At 65.0% G+C, this 16,262-nt stretch overlaps 1 protein-coding gene across 4 annotated transcripts; it reads left to right on the forward strand.

The window, feature by feature from the left end:
• The first annotated feature begins 883 nt into the window (after positions 1-883).
• Positions 884-16,261, forward strand: ZBTB7B (zinc finger and BTB domain containing 7B). 4 transcript variants are annotated; one of them, XM_064593654.1, is made up of 4 exons: positions 884-980; positions 1,138-1,238; positions 12,516-13,675; positions 14,002-16,261. In XM_064593654.1, exons 3-4 carry the CDS (start codon positions 12,522-12,524, stop codon positions 14,465-14,467), a joined length of 1,620 nt encoding a protein of 539 aa, XP_064449724.1. In that variant the 5' UTR covers positions 884-980; positions 1,138-1,238; positions 12,516-12,521; the 3' UTR covers positions 14,468-16,261. The 4 variants fall into 4 exon arrangements, with proteins under 4 accessions (XP_064449724.1, XP_064449725.1, XP_064449727.1 ...); XM_064593655.1 differs by having other exon boundaries at positions 934-963; XM_064593657.1 differs by lacking the exons at positions 884-980; positions 1,138-1,238 and adding an exon at positions 2,163-2,292.
• Position 16,262: the final 1 nt, after the last annotated feature.

A 16,262-nucleotide genomic window follows, 5' to 3' on the forward strand; every position in this document is an offset into this window, starting at 1 on the left:
GCCGCAGCGGGCACCGGCTGGAGCGCAGAGGCTGCTTGCCCAGGGCGCCGTTCCCTCCCCGCGGGGCGCCGTCTCGCGTGGGGAGGTACGCAGGGTGCCCGCAGCCTCCACTCCCCCGCTCCCTCAGAGTCGGAGTGGGGCGTAGGAGCTGGAGCTGATGGCCTGGTGGCTCCCCCTCCCCCTACCTCCCGGGGCACTGACCTGATTATAGCCCCTCACGGGACCCCCCCCTTCAATCCCTTAAGTCCCCGCCTCACCCCCACCTAACCTATCTTTAACCTCTCATACCCTTCCCCTCCCGAGGGGGTGACCGTACAAAAGCCCCTCATGGAGACTGAGAGCCCTTGATGGGGGCGCCGGGTTCCCGGGCCACTGCGGACACTGCCCCCTCCCCCTTTCCCTCCTCCAGGTTTCAGGCCAGCCCCTCGGCTCCGCCCCCTCCCTGACGGAACGCGGGGCAGGACCCACTTGAGATGGGCGGGTGCGCAGGCCAATGGGCGGGCAGGGCGGTGGAGTGCAGGGGGCGGGGCGGAGCCGCAGCGAAGGGCTGGATGGGGTCGGGGGCGGAGCTCGAGTTAAGGTGGACTGGGAGAGATAGGGGCTAGAGGAGAAAGAGGGAGAGGGAGGGGGAGAGGGACCGCGGCAGGTGGAGGGAGAAGGAGACCGAAGGAAAGAAGGAGGGAAAAAGAGGAGGGTGGGAAAGGCTCGGAGAGAGCAAAGTAAAAGCTTGGAGGAAGGGAGTGAAAAGGGAGGGAGGGACTCATCTGCGCCCTGCAGGGACTGGCTGGACCGAGGGGTTGAAGTTTATATCCTTATTGGGCGGAGGGAGGGGGACCTGGGGGGGCGGGTGAAAAACCAGGAAGTGACAGAGGGTGTTGCTAAGGGTTGGGGGGGGAGTTTGGGGGGTGGCAGGGGGCGGGGGGAGGGAGGGGAGGGATGGGGGGAAAGCCAGCGGGAGGACAGGTGAGACAGCAGGACAGGTGAGGCGGGCCCTGAGGGGGGGGCGGGTGGGAGCCAGGTGAATGTACGGTTCTCGGCGGCCGAGGGGGGGGCGGGCGGCAGGAGGAGGCCGAGGGCTGCGGAGGAGGAGCCCCCCAGCAGAGAGCGGCGAGCGACTGACCGCGGCCTTCTGACCAGGACCGGAGCAGGGCCCCAAGCCCCCGGGCCCGGCGGGGGACGCGCTTCTCTGCACACCCTGTGCTTCAGCAGTTCCGGCCAGCGGACCCAAAGGCGGAGAGGTGAGTGTACCCTACTTTTGTCTCCGGCTCGGGGTCCCCCAGACGCGAGACTACTGCAGTGTCCTTCGTCTGTCCTGTAAGTGGGACCCCCCCCACGCACACACACACGCATGCAGACCAGACTCCCACCACTCCCCTTCCCTGTGCCTTCCCGGCACCCCGGCTCTTTGGAATTGATTTTAACTGCGAGGAAAGGTGGGCGGAGGGTCCCCAGAAACTTTCTCTGCACTTCTGGGATCAGACAGACCGGCGGCTCCGGGATGGAGAGAGGGTGAGGCGGCGCCGAGCGCTCCCCCAGTCTCCTCCGTGACTTGCGGGGAGACCCCCGACCCGCCCGAGCTGAGGGAATGGAAACGCTGACGGACTCTAACTAGGACAAGGCGGCTCCCCCCCCGCGCCCCCTGGCGCGGTGGGCTGGACCCGGGCCAGTGGCACTGGGGGCGGGGGCGGTGCGCAGGAGGAGCCGCGGCTGGGGGGAAAGTTACCGGCTGGACTATTCGGTTTCCTGCGCCTCCGGAGCCGCGCTCCCTCTCCAGTAGTGGGGCTCGGCGACAACCCCCGAGCGACGCAGATCGACCCCTCAGCCCCAGTCCCTTCCTTCAGGCGCCCGTCCCGCCGCCACCCTTCCCAGGCCGGCTCGTGCCCCCAGAACCCGAGAGCGAGGGCGGGTGACCAGGCGGAGTTCTACCCCCACCCGTCCCCCCGCCGGCGCCCGCGCACCTGCCCCTCCACAGAGTGGGGGTCGCCACTGTGTAGTCGTGGAAGCTACTGGGAGCGCCGCTGGCAGAGGGCTGCCATTCAAAAGGGTGGGGGGCGCTGCTCTCCATGCCCAGCTTTCGCTCTCTCCTCCCACCCCACCCCAAGTAAGAGAGCGACGTGTCCCGGCCAGAGCGGGGGGGGGGGGACGGGAGTGGGGGGGGCGGCGTGGGCAGCGGGTTGTGCCCGGACACGTGCCTGCCCAGGCGCCCCGGCCCTGCTGGTGTTTGGAGAGAGGGCGGGTCCCCTGCCCCCCGCCCCGCACAACCCCCACGTATCAAAGGGCGGCTGAGACGTGGTGAGACCTCGGGGCGCCCTGGGGGGGGCGGGGAGCCTGGGTCCGGAGCAGGGGAGGGGCAGAGGCGCGGGTGCTAGCTGACCCACAGGAAACGAGCGCTGCTGACCTAGTTTGGGACACCGGAAGTGGGTGCTGAGGAGAGGGGGAGACCAGCAGGCTGTCCTGGCTTCCGGGCCAGGTGGAGGGCGTTCTTGAAGTGACCCCCGCCTGAACGCCTTGCAGACCCCTAGCTGCAGCTGAGAGTGGGAGTGAGTCAGCGCAGCGATTCCCCCTTCCCCCAGCTTAGTCCTGGAGGAGGGAGGCAGTTCATCGGGGGCTGGGGGAGCCAGACTGAGAGGGGAGGGGTTAAGCCAGGATGGGGACTGTCTGTTCCCCAGGGTATATGTGTGGGGGGGGTGAGGCCTGGAGGATTATGGGGTTGCCTTCTGCCCCCCACCACGCACACCAACTGGTTTGGTCACCCCTGTACCTGCCTGGCACTGCTGGCCGAGCTGGCAGGGAGTGGGCATCAGGTTGGGAGGGGAGAGTGGGCACAAGGGGTGTTGTGCAGGGCTGGAGAGGGGCATATTTGTGACAGAGTTACTGCTCCTCAGCAGTGGTGACTGGGGAGAAGGACAGGGGGCTCCCCCTGGAGCAGCTGATGAAACAAGGAGAAATCTCTGTCAGTGCCTCCGGTCTGTGGCCCCCGGGCCCCCAGCTCCCCCGCTCCCCCCGCTCCCCCAGCTCCCCAGCGAGCCTCCGTTACATGCTTGCTGCAGGCACGATGCAGCCTGCTGGAACCCCCAGACACTGTCCCCTCCCTTGGGTACCACACCCCCCAGCCTTAGCACAGGGGTCAGATAGGGGTCACTGTCACCCAAAAGGGGCTCTGGGGAAGGAAGAAGGCAGTGCCCACCAGGTTCAGGTGTCAGGGACAGAGGCCTGCTCTACTAGGGCACTCTCATCACTACGCAGCTCTGGCTGATATGGACCCCAGTGTCTGGGAGACAGGTGAAGCTTCCCCCTTCCCCGTGGTGCCCCCTGGCACCCAGGGCCCCCAGCTCCTCCTTGGCCTAGTGCCCGCCCCGGGAGGGCGCGGCGGGCAGCGGGGGCTGGGCTAACAATGCACCATCGGGCCCTTTGTGTGCTTGCACTTGGCACCCTGGGGAAGGGTGGGGGAGGGGGCCCAGCGGGCATGGGGGGCGGAGCGCCTCTGGGGTGGGGACAGTGAAGGCTGGGGGAGAGAAGCAGAGAATGAAAGCAGGTGGGGAGGAAAGGGAAGTAGGTCAGATAGGGTGCTGGCCCCCCATTCCAAGCCAAGACTGAGAGAACCAGCCCCTGATCCTCTGGCCTCCCAGATGGCACCACGCTGCCTGAGGCACTGCCTAGGACCGGTCATTTGGGGTCAGAAGTCACTGCCCAGGGGACTGCTCACATGGAGGAAGCCTGGCCTGGTACTGCCCCCTTCTTGGTGGCTGAGAGACCCAGTTCTGGTCCAAGGCCAAGGCCCTAAGATGGGTAGTAAATGGGCTCCAGGCAGGGCACTGCCCTCTGATAGGAGCCTCTGGACCTGCTTCGGGGCTTCTTGCCCCCGGCCTGCTTGGTTCCATGACCTTCTGAGAGTTAAGACTGCCCTACCACCAGGCCTTGGGGCCTATGGCTGTTTTGGCCTAGGGCTGAAGAGGAGAGTGGGGATAGGAAGGTGGGGACAGGAGACGGATAGGACCCTGGCATGGGGTGTGCCCGCTCTAGCCTGTTCCCCCCTCCTTCTGCTGAGTAAACTCGTGAGTAAACTTGACGTTTTGCCCGGACAGTTTGAAGTTGCCTTGCTGCCCCCCCACCCCCAGTCCTGCCAACACACAAGCGGCCAAACGCCAAGGCGGGCCTGGGGGACTGGGGGGAAGGGGTTAGAGCTACTGTTGTCCACTTTCAAGGGCTTTGGAGGGGCAAGGAAGCCCCCCCCCCCCCGCCCCAGCAACACTCCGGTCTTGGCAAGAGTCTTAGCTGGGGCCTGTAAAAATCTGTCTCAGAGCCTTGGGGAGCCCAGGGAGAGTGGCCTCGAAACAGAGCCTCTGCCCACTTCTGACCTCCACCCCCACTAAGGAAAAGCACCCAGCTGCCATCTGGCCTCCTGAGTTGCCACCTCTAATGTTCACAGGCTGCCTGGCCCAGAGGGAAAGCAACCTTTAGCAAATTCCACAGGGAGACCAAAGAGGGCTACCCTCTTCACTACACCCTTTAGTTGAGGCAGCCATGGCAACATAGCCCTCTCTTCACTGAGCCCCCCCCCCCCCCCGCTGCCATGGAAGGTAGCATCCTCATTTGCCAGCACAATTCCTTGAACTCACACCTGGGCCTAACCCCATGCATACCTCCCTCCACCACACTCCCCATCAGGCCTGGCCCTGACCTCCCCCGGCCTCTTCCTCTGCCCGCTAGCATCCCAGAACCAAGTCAGCCTTCAGAGTTCTCCAGCCAGCAGATACCTGTGCTGGATCCAGGACTGGAGGGTGCCCCAGGCAAAAGAGGCTTGTGGCGGGCAAATGGAGCCAGTGGCCCCAACAACACACCAATTTGCTACCAGTTGGCATCCCTAATTCCTCTTATGCCTTCCCAGTCCCTGCCAGGCTTCGGTGTGAGGCTCCACCAGGCCTTTGCTTTCGACCTCATGTCTCTGGCTTCAGTTTCCTTCCTGTTTCCACCACCCCCCCAACTCCTCCCCACCCATATGCCCCTTTCAACAGACATCCTCTCCTCCTTCCTTCCTCCTTTCCTCCCCTTTGCCTGGGAGAAGGGGTCCTCTTCCCCTCCACCATGGACCTCCTAGCTTTTTACCTCTTCTAGAAAGGAGACTTGGGACCAAACCTTCTGCTCTGCCCTCCCCACCCCATCAGCAAGGCTCTGGGGAAGAGAACACAGGACTTCTCTTGAGAACTACAACTCCCAAGGTACATGCAGAGCAGTTGTGGTGCATACTGGGAGTTGTAGTCCTTGTGCTCTCAATTTGGTGAAGTCTGGAAGCGTTGCTAGATGGGAGTAAAAGCCAGGATTGGGATGAATTGGAACGTGGGTACCCTCTGCATCCCCCCCACCACCCTCGCCGTGTTCTCACCACCCTGTGCCCACGTGATACCATGTACCCATGATTAACCTCCCTCTCCTCTGCTGGGACATGCTACCATGCTTACCTTAGAGCCCCACCCAAGAGATGCCCCCACCCTGCCCTGCTGCCCCTGGCAGGGATAAAATGGAGGGGCCCCATGAACCCCTTCCCTGCCCCCTGCCCTCCAGGTTGGTTCCCTTTATGGGGATCAAAGGGCAGAGAGCAGCCCCACCCCACTCCCTTGCAGGCTGCGGGCACCAGGACTTTCAGGAATTGCGGGGACTTTGGTGCCCAAGCAAATGCTTAGGCAGAGGGAATGCTGGGAGGTTGGCACCCACCTTGGGGAACGGAGCTTTCAGTAAGTGCTCACTGGGCTGTCCGGGTAGGCCCTGACTTGTGCGCTGCCTCTTGAGGAGACGGCTCGAGAACGGGGTCTTGGGCCTTGTCTGTAGGACCGAGGGGAGTGAACCCGCCTGACTGGCACCAAAAGGCACGGGGGTGACCCTCCCCCACCCCGGGCCCACAGCTGGCATGGGGCGCTGGGAGCAGGGGGGTAGGAGGGAGAGGAGGGCAGGACTGCCAGCATCCTGGTGGGTAGGTGCCAACCGGGCCGGGAGCTGGTGAGGGGCAGCAGGCCAGCGGCGTGGAGCCAGCAGCTGTTGGGGGGAAAGGGGAGGGGATGTTTTAGGGGGCATTTCAGTGGTCCTCCCCAACCCAGGAGGACTTGGATTGGCCGAGTGTCTAGGGAGCATTAGGGCACCCCTTGTTCCAGGAATAAGGGACCCTCGGAGTTGTTTAAGTGCAACTGTGTGGCCCACCCATCTCTGGGCTCAGAGCCCTCCTGAGTTGCCCCTCAGGCCCAGGCGGGTCCCACCCAACCGGCCAGGGTGGCGGTGGCTTGCGCAAGGGGTGGGGCTAGGCGCTTCCCAGCAGATGCCCCCTCCTGGCTCCTTCCTCTTTCGGTGCCCACAGCTCCCCCCATCTGTCCACCCCCCTCAGGCCAGCTCCGTCCCCCTGATCCCCCTGGCCATTGGGGGCTGGCACAAGGGCTGCCCCCTGGCCTGGTTGGCAGGGGCTGGCGCCTGGGCAAGGAACTGTGGTATGTGAGTGGGTTTGGGGTGAGGCATGGGGAGGGCGGGGTGCTGCCTTGCCCAGCCCCTGAGGGCCCCAGCCCAGTACAGGGTGGGGAGAATTCGGTCAGCTCCCAGGGGTGCGAGGGGCCCACTGGGGTCTGGAGGGCCTCCCTGTGGCCCCCTATGGTGCCACATGCCCTGAGGGGCTGGGACCTGGGCACCTGTCAGCCCTGGGCACTGTCTGTCCAGGGTTTCCCCTCCTCCCTCTTCTGGCCACTGCCGCCTCCTGTCCCCTCCCCTCCCTTCTTCCTTCTCCTGGTCCCACCTCCAGCAGCCTCTCCCGAGGCTCCTCCTCACCTCTGTCCTCCTGGACTGTCCCAGCTCCTACCTTGCCTACACTCACCTTTTTCCCCTTTCAGGACTGAGTAAGGACGAGCGGGGGTGGGTACAGCTGGGGCTTCGGGCACCACAGGCAGAGACTTTAGGCCCTCTCCCACGCTGCCAGCCCTCTGGTAACCCCTCCCTCCAAGCTGGGGGGAGGGGGGACAGCACCCAGAGGGTTAAGGCTGCAGGGGGGAGGGGCTGGGCCAGGTCGTGGGCGGCCCCTTTGAAGGAGGGAGCTGGAGCGGGGAACAGCCACCCCACCTCCCCCCCCCCAGCCCAGCCCTCCCCCACCCCTTCCAACCTGCTCCCCCCAGGGGCCAAGAGGAGTTGCCGGCAAGGCCCCTCAGCGTTCAGGTGAGTAGGCTCTGCTCTGGCTTGGGAGATTAGGCCCCAGGGGAGGCTTGGAGGCCTAGAATTGGCCAAGGGTCAGAGAGGGACTGAAAAACAGGCTAGGAAGAGGGTGTCCAAACTTCCCCGGGAAGGTTGAGGGAGCTGAGGGTCCGAGGAGCTGGAGTGCCGGGAAGCTTCAGCACTCAGGGGCCCCAGGAGGACAGGGGCGCAGAAGGGGCCTATAGGAGCCGAAGGATTGCTGGGCCAGGACAGGAGGTTAGACAGGCTGGCAGGGAGCCGGGCTCCGGGGATCGGGCTGGGGTGTCCTCTGGGGCTGGGGGGCTCAGGTTTCTGCCCGCGGCTTGGCGGGTGTGGGGTTACCAGCCGGCTCGGTTACCCAGCCCGAGACGCTAGGCTGGGGGGAGGGGGTGGGCACAGGGCAGACCCTGGCACCTTGTGCCGTCTCCTCAGGCCCTAAGGGGAGCTGGCATTGCCCAGGCAGATCCCGCTGGGAACCCTGATGGCCGGGGTCTGTCCAGGTGCACAGTTGCCTGGCCCAGGGTGGGTACCCTCTGGGGAAAGCCCAGCAGCTCCAGGGCTGGAAATTCTGACGGGCAGAGAGGCCTAGGTTGTCCTCCCCTCCCCACCCCACATCCGCTGTCTCCGCACCAGCCCCCGCCCCACCACCACCCATCCTCCCCAACTGGCCCCCAGATTTCGATCCTGTGCTTCTTCCAGAAGGGTGGCATGGGTGCCCTGAATGTGGCCATCCCATGGCAAGACCAGGCCTTGGAAGGCAGGCCTGGCACCTCGATTTGATTCCTCAGGCCCCTCTCTCTACCCGCCAGCCAGGGGAGAAGAGAATGGATGCTGGGAGCAGGGTGGAATGGAGGAAGCTGGAGAGCCTGGAGTGGAGACCTGAGGGAAAAGAAAGGAGAGGGCAAGGCGGCACCTGGGGGACAAGGGCCACGGATGCCTAGGGCGGACGAGGCAGGAGGCTGGCCAAGGCTGAAGGAAGAAAAGCAAAAGATGCTTTTTTGTGGAGAGGGCACAGGGTGGGCCAAGCAAGGGGACGGGAAGAGGAGACCAAGGATGGGGGCCAGGAATGGAGAGTGGCTGCCGGGCAGGGGTCCCCAAAGGTGAAGGAGGAAGGCTGGGGAAGGGAGTTGCCCCCCTTACCTCCTCTGCCATCTTCCCTCACACCCCCCAGTGCAGCCTGCAGTGGAGGGGAGAGTGCCGGGGCTAGGGCAGGTGTCAGGGACAGAGAATGTGGAGCGCCACTAAGATCTCCCTCATTTCGGGGAGCACCAGGAATTGGGGATTTTGAGGGAGGAGAGGCTTAACCCCCTCAGCACCGGGAAGCAGCCAACTCCCCTGGCCTCCTTCCCCCTTCGTGGCTTGCGGTCTCCCTTCCCCGCCTGGCCCCCAGGAAGTGTGAGTGCTGGGGGTGGTGAGGTTAGGAGGGGGGGAAGCGGCATGTGGGGGATGGGCAGGGCACGCACTCGCTCGGAGGGGCTGGGGTGCGGACCCAGGGGCCCAGAACATGCCAGGGCATCCCTTGGCTGGGGGCCTAGCCTTCTAAGCTGATACCATCCTCCAGGGGACTTCCTCAGCCCCGCATCCTGCCTTCCCAACTGGGCAGTCCAGCTGACTCCAGTGCCTGGGCTCCAGAGGCCCTGGGAAGGGTAGGAGAAATTGGGGAGCTAAGATTCCTGGGTCCCTGAGGACTTTGGACCCACTGTCCGACTTCCCCACCCCCCTGGTCCAGCCACAGGCCAAAGCCCTGGCTGCGTGCAAACTTAGTTCCAAAAAAACAGGAAGAGAACCTGAGGCTGGAGTTGGGGTGGGGGTGGGGGACAGAAAGGAGAAAGAAGTAAGGGAGGGTGGCCAGCCAAAGTGGGGGGTGGGCACTGGGAAGTGCCCCAGGCCTCCATCGCCATGGAGGAGGATGTCATAGGGACATCCGAGCGGCTGCACCTGGAGAAGCCTTTGGTGTGTGTGGGGGGGTGTCTCTGTGACTGTGTCAGCCCCATATCTATTTTCTCGGCCGCTAATCCTGGTTCCGCCCGCTGCCCCCCACACTAAGCCTCACTCCCCTAATCCCCAGGGTGTGGGGAAGGGGGGCCAGCTTCACTCATCTGCCCCTTGGGGGCCCATATCCCTGCTGTATCCCTGTGTCATGGCCCTGGCACCCCCAGCCCTGCTCTGGACACTGCCTGCGGTCAGCACCTGGAAAGACTGCAGGCTCCTTTTCCCTTCCAAGTCAGGGCCAGTGTTCTCCACCTTTTGGTTCTTGGTGGTGGACACACCCCGGCAGGTGCCCTAGGGCACTGAGGGGTTAGGGGATAGCGGCTCCTACCTTTGCCCCCCTCCTACCTTTCTCGCCCCAGAGTCTTCCCCCCACCAGAGATGGGGCAGGCTTGACTCAGGGCCCAGTTTCAAGAGAGCTGCCCACCTGCTTGGCCGGTCTAGCAGGCCTGACAGTGAGGGGAGCCTGGGGGGGTGGCGGGAAAGGGGGAGCGACGGGGCGGGGCCCCCAGTTCTTCCCCCTACCAGGCAAACAGACCAAACAGACCTTGCCTGGTTCCCTGGCACAGCTGCCCCCCCACCACCACACACACCCATGCCCACGAGGCCTTAGCAAGAGGGGGCATGCCAGGCTGGGTGCGGATGGGCCGCCCTCATGGGGCGTCGGGGGCTGGGCTCTTTGGGATGCAGATGTGGGAAGGGTGCCCGAGGTGGGGTGCGCACCCTGGCACTGGCGCCCCACCCCCCTGGATGATGGGGCTAGGAGTGCCCCCTTAGCCTGGTTGGCACCAGCATCGTTCCATGTGGCACCTAAGTTGGCATGGGCGCCAGAGCCCTGGGTAAGGGCTGGGGGAGTTTTCCAGAAGCTAGAGAACCTTAAGAACACCTCCCCTTCCTACGTGTGCCCTCTGCCTCTCCCCTCCTTCGTTGCTACCTCGTGGCCATGGGCATTGGAGTTGGGCCTAAGGGGTTAAACACCCACCCTTGCCCAAGCGCCCTGTGTGAGTTGCGTGGTGAACCAGCCTGAGCCTGTGACCTGACAGCAGGGTCAGCCAATCAGCACCCTGCCACGCCAAGTTGCCGCGGAGACCGGCCCTGGGGTGGGAGAAAGAAGGCGGGCTTAGCAGCAGGAATGGGTGGGGTGGGGAGGGAAGGAGGGAGAGGGATGGGGCAAGCCACGTGCCTGCGGGTGCCCAGCTCCAGGCCAATGGACGGCGAGGACGGCCCCACCCATCCCCCTCAGGAGGGACGGGATCTGCCTGGGCCCAGGAGGGTGCCCACCCGCTTTTTGTTTGTTCCTAAGTCCTGGGGCCATTTGCCACTTGCTCTGTTTGTCAAGTGCAGGCCAGAGAACCAAAGGGAACTGGGATTGCTCCCAGGCGGGGAAGCGATATGGGGACTCCAGGTGGGAGCAGGGGGCCTGCTGAGGGCATCTGGGTGTCTGTCCAGGAAAGGGGAGACACGTGGGTGCTGCTTCCGGAGGGCGCCCGTTGCAGGAGTCCCGGCGACACGGTGAAGGTGACAGGCTGGGAGGCAGGCAGAGACAATGCGGTTCTTGTGCTCTAAAGGGGAAATCTGTGGCCCTTGACTCCCCCAGCTCCCTGAAAAAACCTTTTCCCTCAACGTCTGCGGACTGAGCGGCTGTTGGGAGTAGTGAAGAAGACCCTGACCAGGGTCAGCGGGACCCGCCCTAAGAACCATGTAGGTCAGCCTTTAATATTACAGAGGAGGAAACCAGCCTCCTGGGGAAAGGAAGTGACTGATCCAAGGTCATGTAGCTAGTAGTAACCTGACTCTTTGGGGTGATTTGAGGGAGGGAGACCCAAGCAGTTTCCCAGCAGAGGCCATTTGTGTAGTGGAATCTGCCCCTGGGCGAGGCCTTGTTTCTCCCTCCCAAGGCCAGAATGTTTATTGGGCCCCCACACGTGGTCTCATGTACCCCCACTGCCAGCCTACAAGCCTGCAGGTCCAGTGGAATGATCCCGTACCATAGACTAGGAAGGAGGCTCAGAGACCAGCTCATGTGTTTCCAGTCACCGAGCTAGTCAGCCACAGAGGGAGGGTTCAGACTCAAGCCCGGCTGACTCCAGAGCCCTGCTCTTTCCAGGCCCCAACTCTGTCTCCACTTGCTTCAGACCCACACCCAATGTCAGGGCCGGAGGGCTGAGCTCTTGGGACCTCTACTCCCACCCACTCCTTGTACAGCTGAGGAAAAGGATGCACAGACAGAAGGGACTGGCCCAAGGTCATCCAGCAGCCGACCCGGGACTCAAGCAGCCCTCCCCACTTCCAGGCCAGGCCCACCTACCGCCCTCCTGCCCCTCCACCAGCCTTGGGGGGGCTGCAGCTTCTGCCTTGGAGGGGAGAGCACAGCGGGTACAAGACAACCTGCTGGAGAGGGGCCCTCTCCCAACTGGCCACGAATAGGGAGGGAGAGGTGCTGGTGGTAGCTGCAGTGGGGAGGGGTGGGATTGCAACTTGGCCTCTATTGGCAGTGGGGGGAGGGGGCGGGGACGGGACGATGCTTATCTGTGTGGGGCAGGAAGCACCCGAGCCAGCCCACGACACCCCAGCAAAGGGTGGCTGCTCCTTGGCCCCCTGGGGGAGGGGAGGATGTGGGGGGAGGGATGCTGGGAGCTGTGTTTCCCTTTTGGCCTGGGGGGGGTGGAATCTAAAAGGGGAGATGAACTTTTAGTAGGTGGGGGAGGGGAGGAGCAGGAGGGTGAAGGTGAAGGTGCTGCGAAGCTGCCTGGTGAGTTTGCATAGCCTTTTACAGAGCACCAAGCCCTTTGTGGGGGTAACTTGGGTTAAAGTACCTGGCCAGGCCCAGAGCATGCCTTGGTCCAGTGTAATCCCAACCCTGTCCTTGGCCTCTCTAGCTGTGGGGAGGCTCCGTCAGAGGCTGTCACCCCAGTTCTCAGATGATTGAGCCCTGAGTCCTTCGTGAAGCCTGGGCCAGGACCCCAGTATCCCTCCCAAGGCATGGGGAGTGGGGCGGGCGAAGCGGGCAGGCCTCCAGCAAAGGCTCAGCAAGTCGGTGCTCCAGAGGCAGGCGGGACTGTGCAGAGCAGGTGGGAACGTGACCGTGGGCCCACGGCCTGGGTTTGAACGCCTTTCTGCACCTCACTTGCAAAGTCGCTGCCCCTGTCTGCGCCCTGGCTTCCCTGTCTGTGAGACGGCTGCTAATCAGTCCTTCAGAAGGTTCTGGAAGATCACCTGGGTGTAAAGCACTTAGGAGAGTCTCCTGGGTCAGGAAGTGTGGGCCGATGCCGGCGCCCCGCACAGAGCTGAGCGCCCTTCACCTGTCCCTCTTCTCCACCCTGCAGGAGAAGATGGGGAGCCCTGAGGACGACCTCATCGGGATCCCATTCCCAGACCACAGCAGTGAGCTCCTGAGCTGCCTCAATGAGCAGCGGCAGCTGGGCCACCTCTGCGACCTCACCATCCGGACGCAGGGCCTCGAATACCGCACCCATCGGGCGGTGCTGGCCGCCTGCAGCCACTACTTCAAGAAGCTCTTCACCGAGGGCGGCGGCGGGGCGGTGGTGGGGGCGGGGGGCGGCGCGGCGGCCGCGGGGGGCGCCGGCGTGTGCGAGCTGGACTTCGTGGGGCCCGAGGCGCTGGGCGCCCTGCTGGAGTTCGCCTACACGGCCACGCTGACCACCAGCAGCGCCAACATGCCCGCCGTGCTGCAGGCCGCGCGGCTGCTGGAGATCCCGTGCGTCATCGCCGCCTGCGTGGAGATCCTGCAGGGCAGCGGCCTGGAGGCTCCCAGCCCCGACGAGGACGACTGTGAGCGAGCCCGCCAGTACCTGGAGGCCTTCGCCACGGCCACGGCCTCGGCCTCCGGAGTTCCCAACGGAGAAGACAGCCCGCCCCAGGGGCCCCTCCCGCCCCCGCCCCCGCCGCCCCCTCGGCCGGTCGCCCGCCGCAGCCGCAAGCCCCGAAAAGCTTTCCTGCAGACCAAGGGGGCCCGGGCGAACCACTTAGTGCCCGAGGCGCCCACGGTGCCTGCCCATCCCTTGACCTACGAGGAGGAGGACGTGGCGGCCAGAGTGGGCAGCGGAGCGGGCAGCGGGCTGGGGGACAGCTACAGCCCTCCAGCGGGGACTGCTTCACCCCCCGAGGGGCCCCTGACTTACGAGCCCTACGAGGGTGAGGAAGAAGAAGAGGAGCTGGTGTACCCTTCTGCCTACGGGATGGCGCAGGGAGGTGGGCCCCCACTATCCCCAGAGGAGCTGGGCTCAGACGAGGACGCCATTGATCCCGACCTGATGGCCTACCTGAGTTCGCTGCACCAGGATGCTCTGGCACCAGGCCTGGACGGCCAGGACAAGCTGGTGCGCAAGCGCCGCTCCCAGATGCCCCAGGAGTGCCCTGTCTGCCACAAGATCATCCACGGGGCAGGCAAACTGCCACGCCACATGAGGACCCACACGGGTGAGAAGCCCTTCGCCTGTGAAGTCTGCGGAGTCCGCTTCACCCGGTGAGTGGGGGGGGCAGGGGGGGAAGGGGGGGGAAGGGACCCAGTAGGGGCCAGGTCGGTGGGGAGGGAGGCAGGTGGTCCTGGAAGAACTGAGGGTGTGGAGGTTCCCAGAGACACCAAAATTGGGAGGCCCGGGAAAAAGAAAGGCGAGGGAGGTGGGTTTGGCGCAGGAAAGCTTTGGGGTTGGAGGCTGGGCCCACCTAAGCGGGGGAAGTCCACGAGGGCCGGGAGCCTGGCGGGGGCGGGGGGGTGGGGTGGTGGTCCCAGTGGGAGTGGGGCGGTCCCGGGCCTGACGGGCTCCTGTGCCCCACCCCCTGCGCGGCCAGGAACGACAAGCTGAAGATCCACATGCGGAAGCACACAGGAGAGCGACCCTACTCGTGCCCGCACTGCCCAGCCCGCTTCCTGCACAGCTATGACCTCAAGAACCACATGCACCTGCACACGGGCGACCGGCCCTACGAGTGCCACCTGTGCCACAAGGCTTTCGCCAAGGAGGACCACCTGCAGCGCCACCTCAAGGGCCAGAACTGCCTGGAGGTGCGCACCCGGCGGCGCCGCAAGGACGATGCACCACCCCACTACCCGCCGCCCTCTGCCGCCACCCCGTCCCCTGCTGGCCTCGACCTCTCCAACGGCCACTTGGACACCTTCCGCCTGTCTCTGGCTCGATTCTGGGAGCAGTCAGCCCCTACTGGGCCCCCGGTGTCCACCCTGGGGCCCCCTGATGACGACGAGGAGGAGGGAGCGCCCAGGACGCCTCAGGCTGAGGGTGCCATGGAGTCCTCTTAAAGAGGCCGAGGGGCCGGGCTGGAGCGGCGCGAGGCCGGGCGCCCACGCCAAGCGGTGGGAGTCCGCGGGACAGGCAGAGCTGGGGTCAGGGCGCTGGGCCTCCCTGGCTTCAGCAGTCCGCCCCCTCCCCCCAGAGCCCTCATTCCAGTTCCAAGCTGAGAAGGTTTGGGGTTCGAGGCTCCCCAGATTGGGGTGATCTCCCAAGGAGTGATACATGATAGTATGTCTCTATTTACAGCTCTGTTTGTTGTAAAGGTGGGGTCCCTGTCCCCGGCTGCTCCTGGGGAGTAGAAGCAATAATGTATTTCTGATTTGTGGGGTCCCTCTTCGGCTATGCGGGTTTCTAGGGGGTGAGGGGCTTGGGACCAAAGCCTCGCCCCGCCCCCATGCCCCCAGGGGTTTGGCTGTGCCCGGGGGTGAAGGACAGCCCCTCCCTTCCCTTCTGAGACCCCTCCTTCCTGCTTTCTGTTCCCTTTTCCTGGCAGTGAATTATGCAAAGGGGGGCGGCAAAGGAAGGGTAGGTGGGGGAGAGCGAGGTAGAAGCTGGAAAGCCTGGGGGACTGGGCCTGCTGGAAGGAGCCATCCTCGCGCCCCCCCCACCCCCACCCCACCCCACCCCACCCCACCCCACCCACCCCCCGCCAGGCTCCGAGCGCTGAGTCACGGGGTCCTGGAGGAGAAGGGGGCGGGGTGGCCGGAGTGGCTCGCCCGCCCCTGGGGGCAGCGGGAGGGGCCCGCTCCGCTCGGCTCTCCGCCCCGGCCCTGCCCTCCCCTCCCGCGTCCCCGGGCAGGGAATGTCTTGTTCCCGCCGCTCCCTCCCCGGGGCCAGAGGGCAGGGCGGGCCGGGTGGCTCCTACCCTCCTCTCCTCCTCCCGCCCAGGTGCGAGCCGGAGCCGCCGCCGGGCCGCCCCTGACTCGGGCCGCCCCTGACTCACGCCGCCCCCGGGCTGGCGCGGCGCGGGCTGGGGGACGAGGTGAGGGGCTGCGGGCCCGCGGAGCGCGCGGGCGGGCGCCCCCTGGCGGCCGCTCCAGCGAGCCGCGGGCGCCGGGGCAGCGAGCGCTCCAGCGGGAAAGCGCGGAAGGGGCGGGGAGATGGGGGGGGGTCCCTTGCCGGCCGGGCCGTCCGTTGGGTCGCGGAGAGTAATCCCCTCGCTCTTCCTTTAGGATTGAGTCCACCCCGGTTCTGTACATAGCCTCTTCTGTTGGTCTTGTTGAAATCTAGTTTCAGATTTTTAACTACCCAATTCTGCTGGGGGTGGGGGTATCTGCCCCCCTCCCTCGCTGGGTGCTGGCCCCCCCGTTGCGGCCTGGGCTCTGCCTTGCACTATTTCCCCTCCCTGGCCTGGCGGCCCCTCCCCCTCCTTAAAAGGGGCAGGTTAAGGGGCCCGGTGCTCTCCCTTCCCCCCCCCCCCCCCCCCGTGCGCCCTCATGCCCATTTGCACAGCTGCCCAGGTACCCCCAATAGTGAGGGGGGTGTCACAGGGAGGGGGTAGCGGGACCAGTCCCTGTATCTATTTAAAAAGTAATGATGTAATATATTGGGGTTGGGGGAGGTCGGGTTGCCCTGGGCCTCATCTTAGCATTTCAGGTGATGGGGGAGCTCAGGGCTGGGGAGACCTGGGGCCTAGCCCCAGAGTGAGGACAATGTGACCTCCCCCCTCCCCCCTTGCGGCTTCTCCACTCAGTGCCTTAGGGGGGGAGGCAATGCCCCCCTCTCCTCTTCCCCTCCTCTTCCCCTGCCCCCACCTTGGGTGTAAGCGACAGGAAGAAATAATAATTTAAGATTCACACTTGT

Source organism: Mirounga angustirostris, unplaced genomic scaffold (genome assembly GCF_029215605.1).
Source record: "Mirounga angustirostris isolate CCGP_5_RB_7025 unplaced genomic scaffold, mMirAng1.0.hap1 SCAF_6, whole genome shotgun sequence".
In the NCBI taxonomy this organism is placed as follows: Eukaryota; Metazoa; Chordata; class Mammalia; order Carnivora; family Phocidae; genus Mirounga; species Mirounga angustirostris.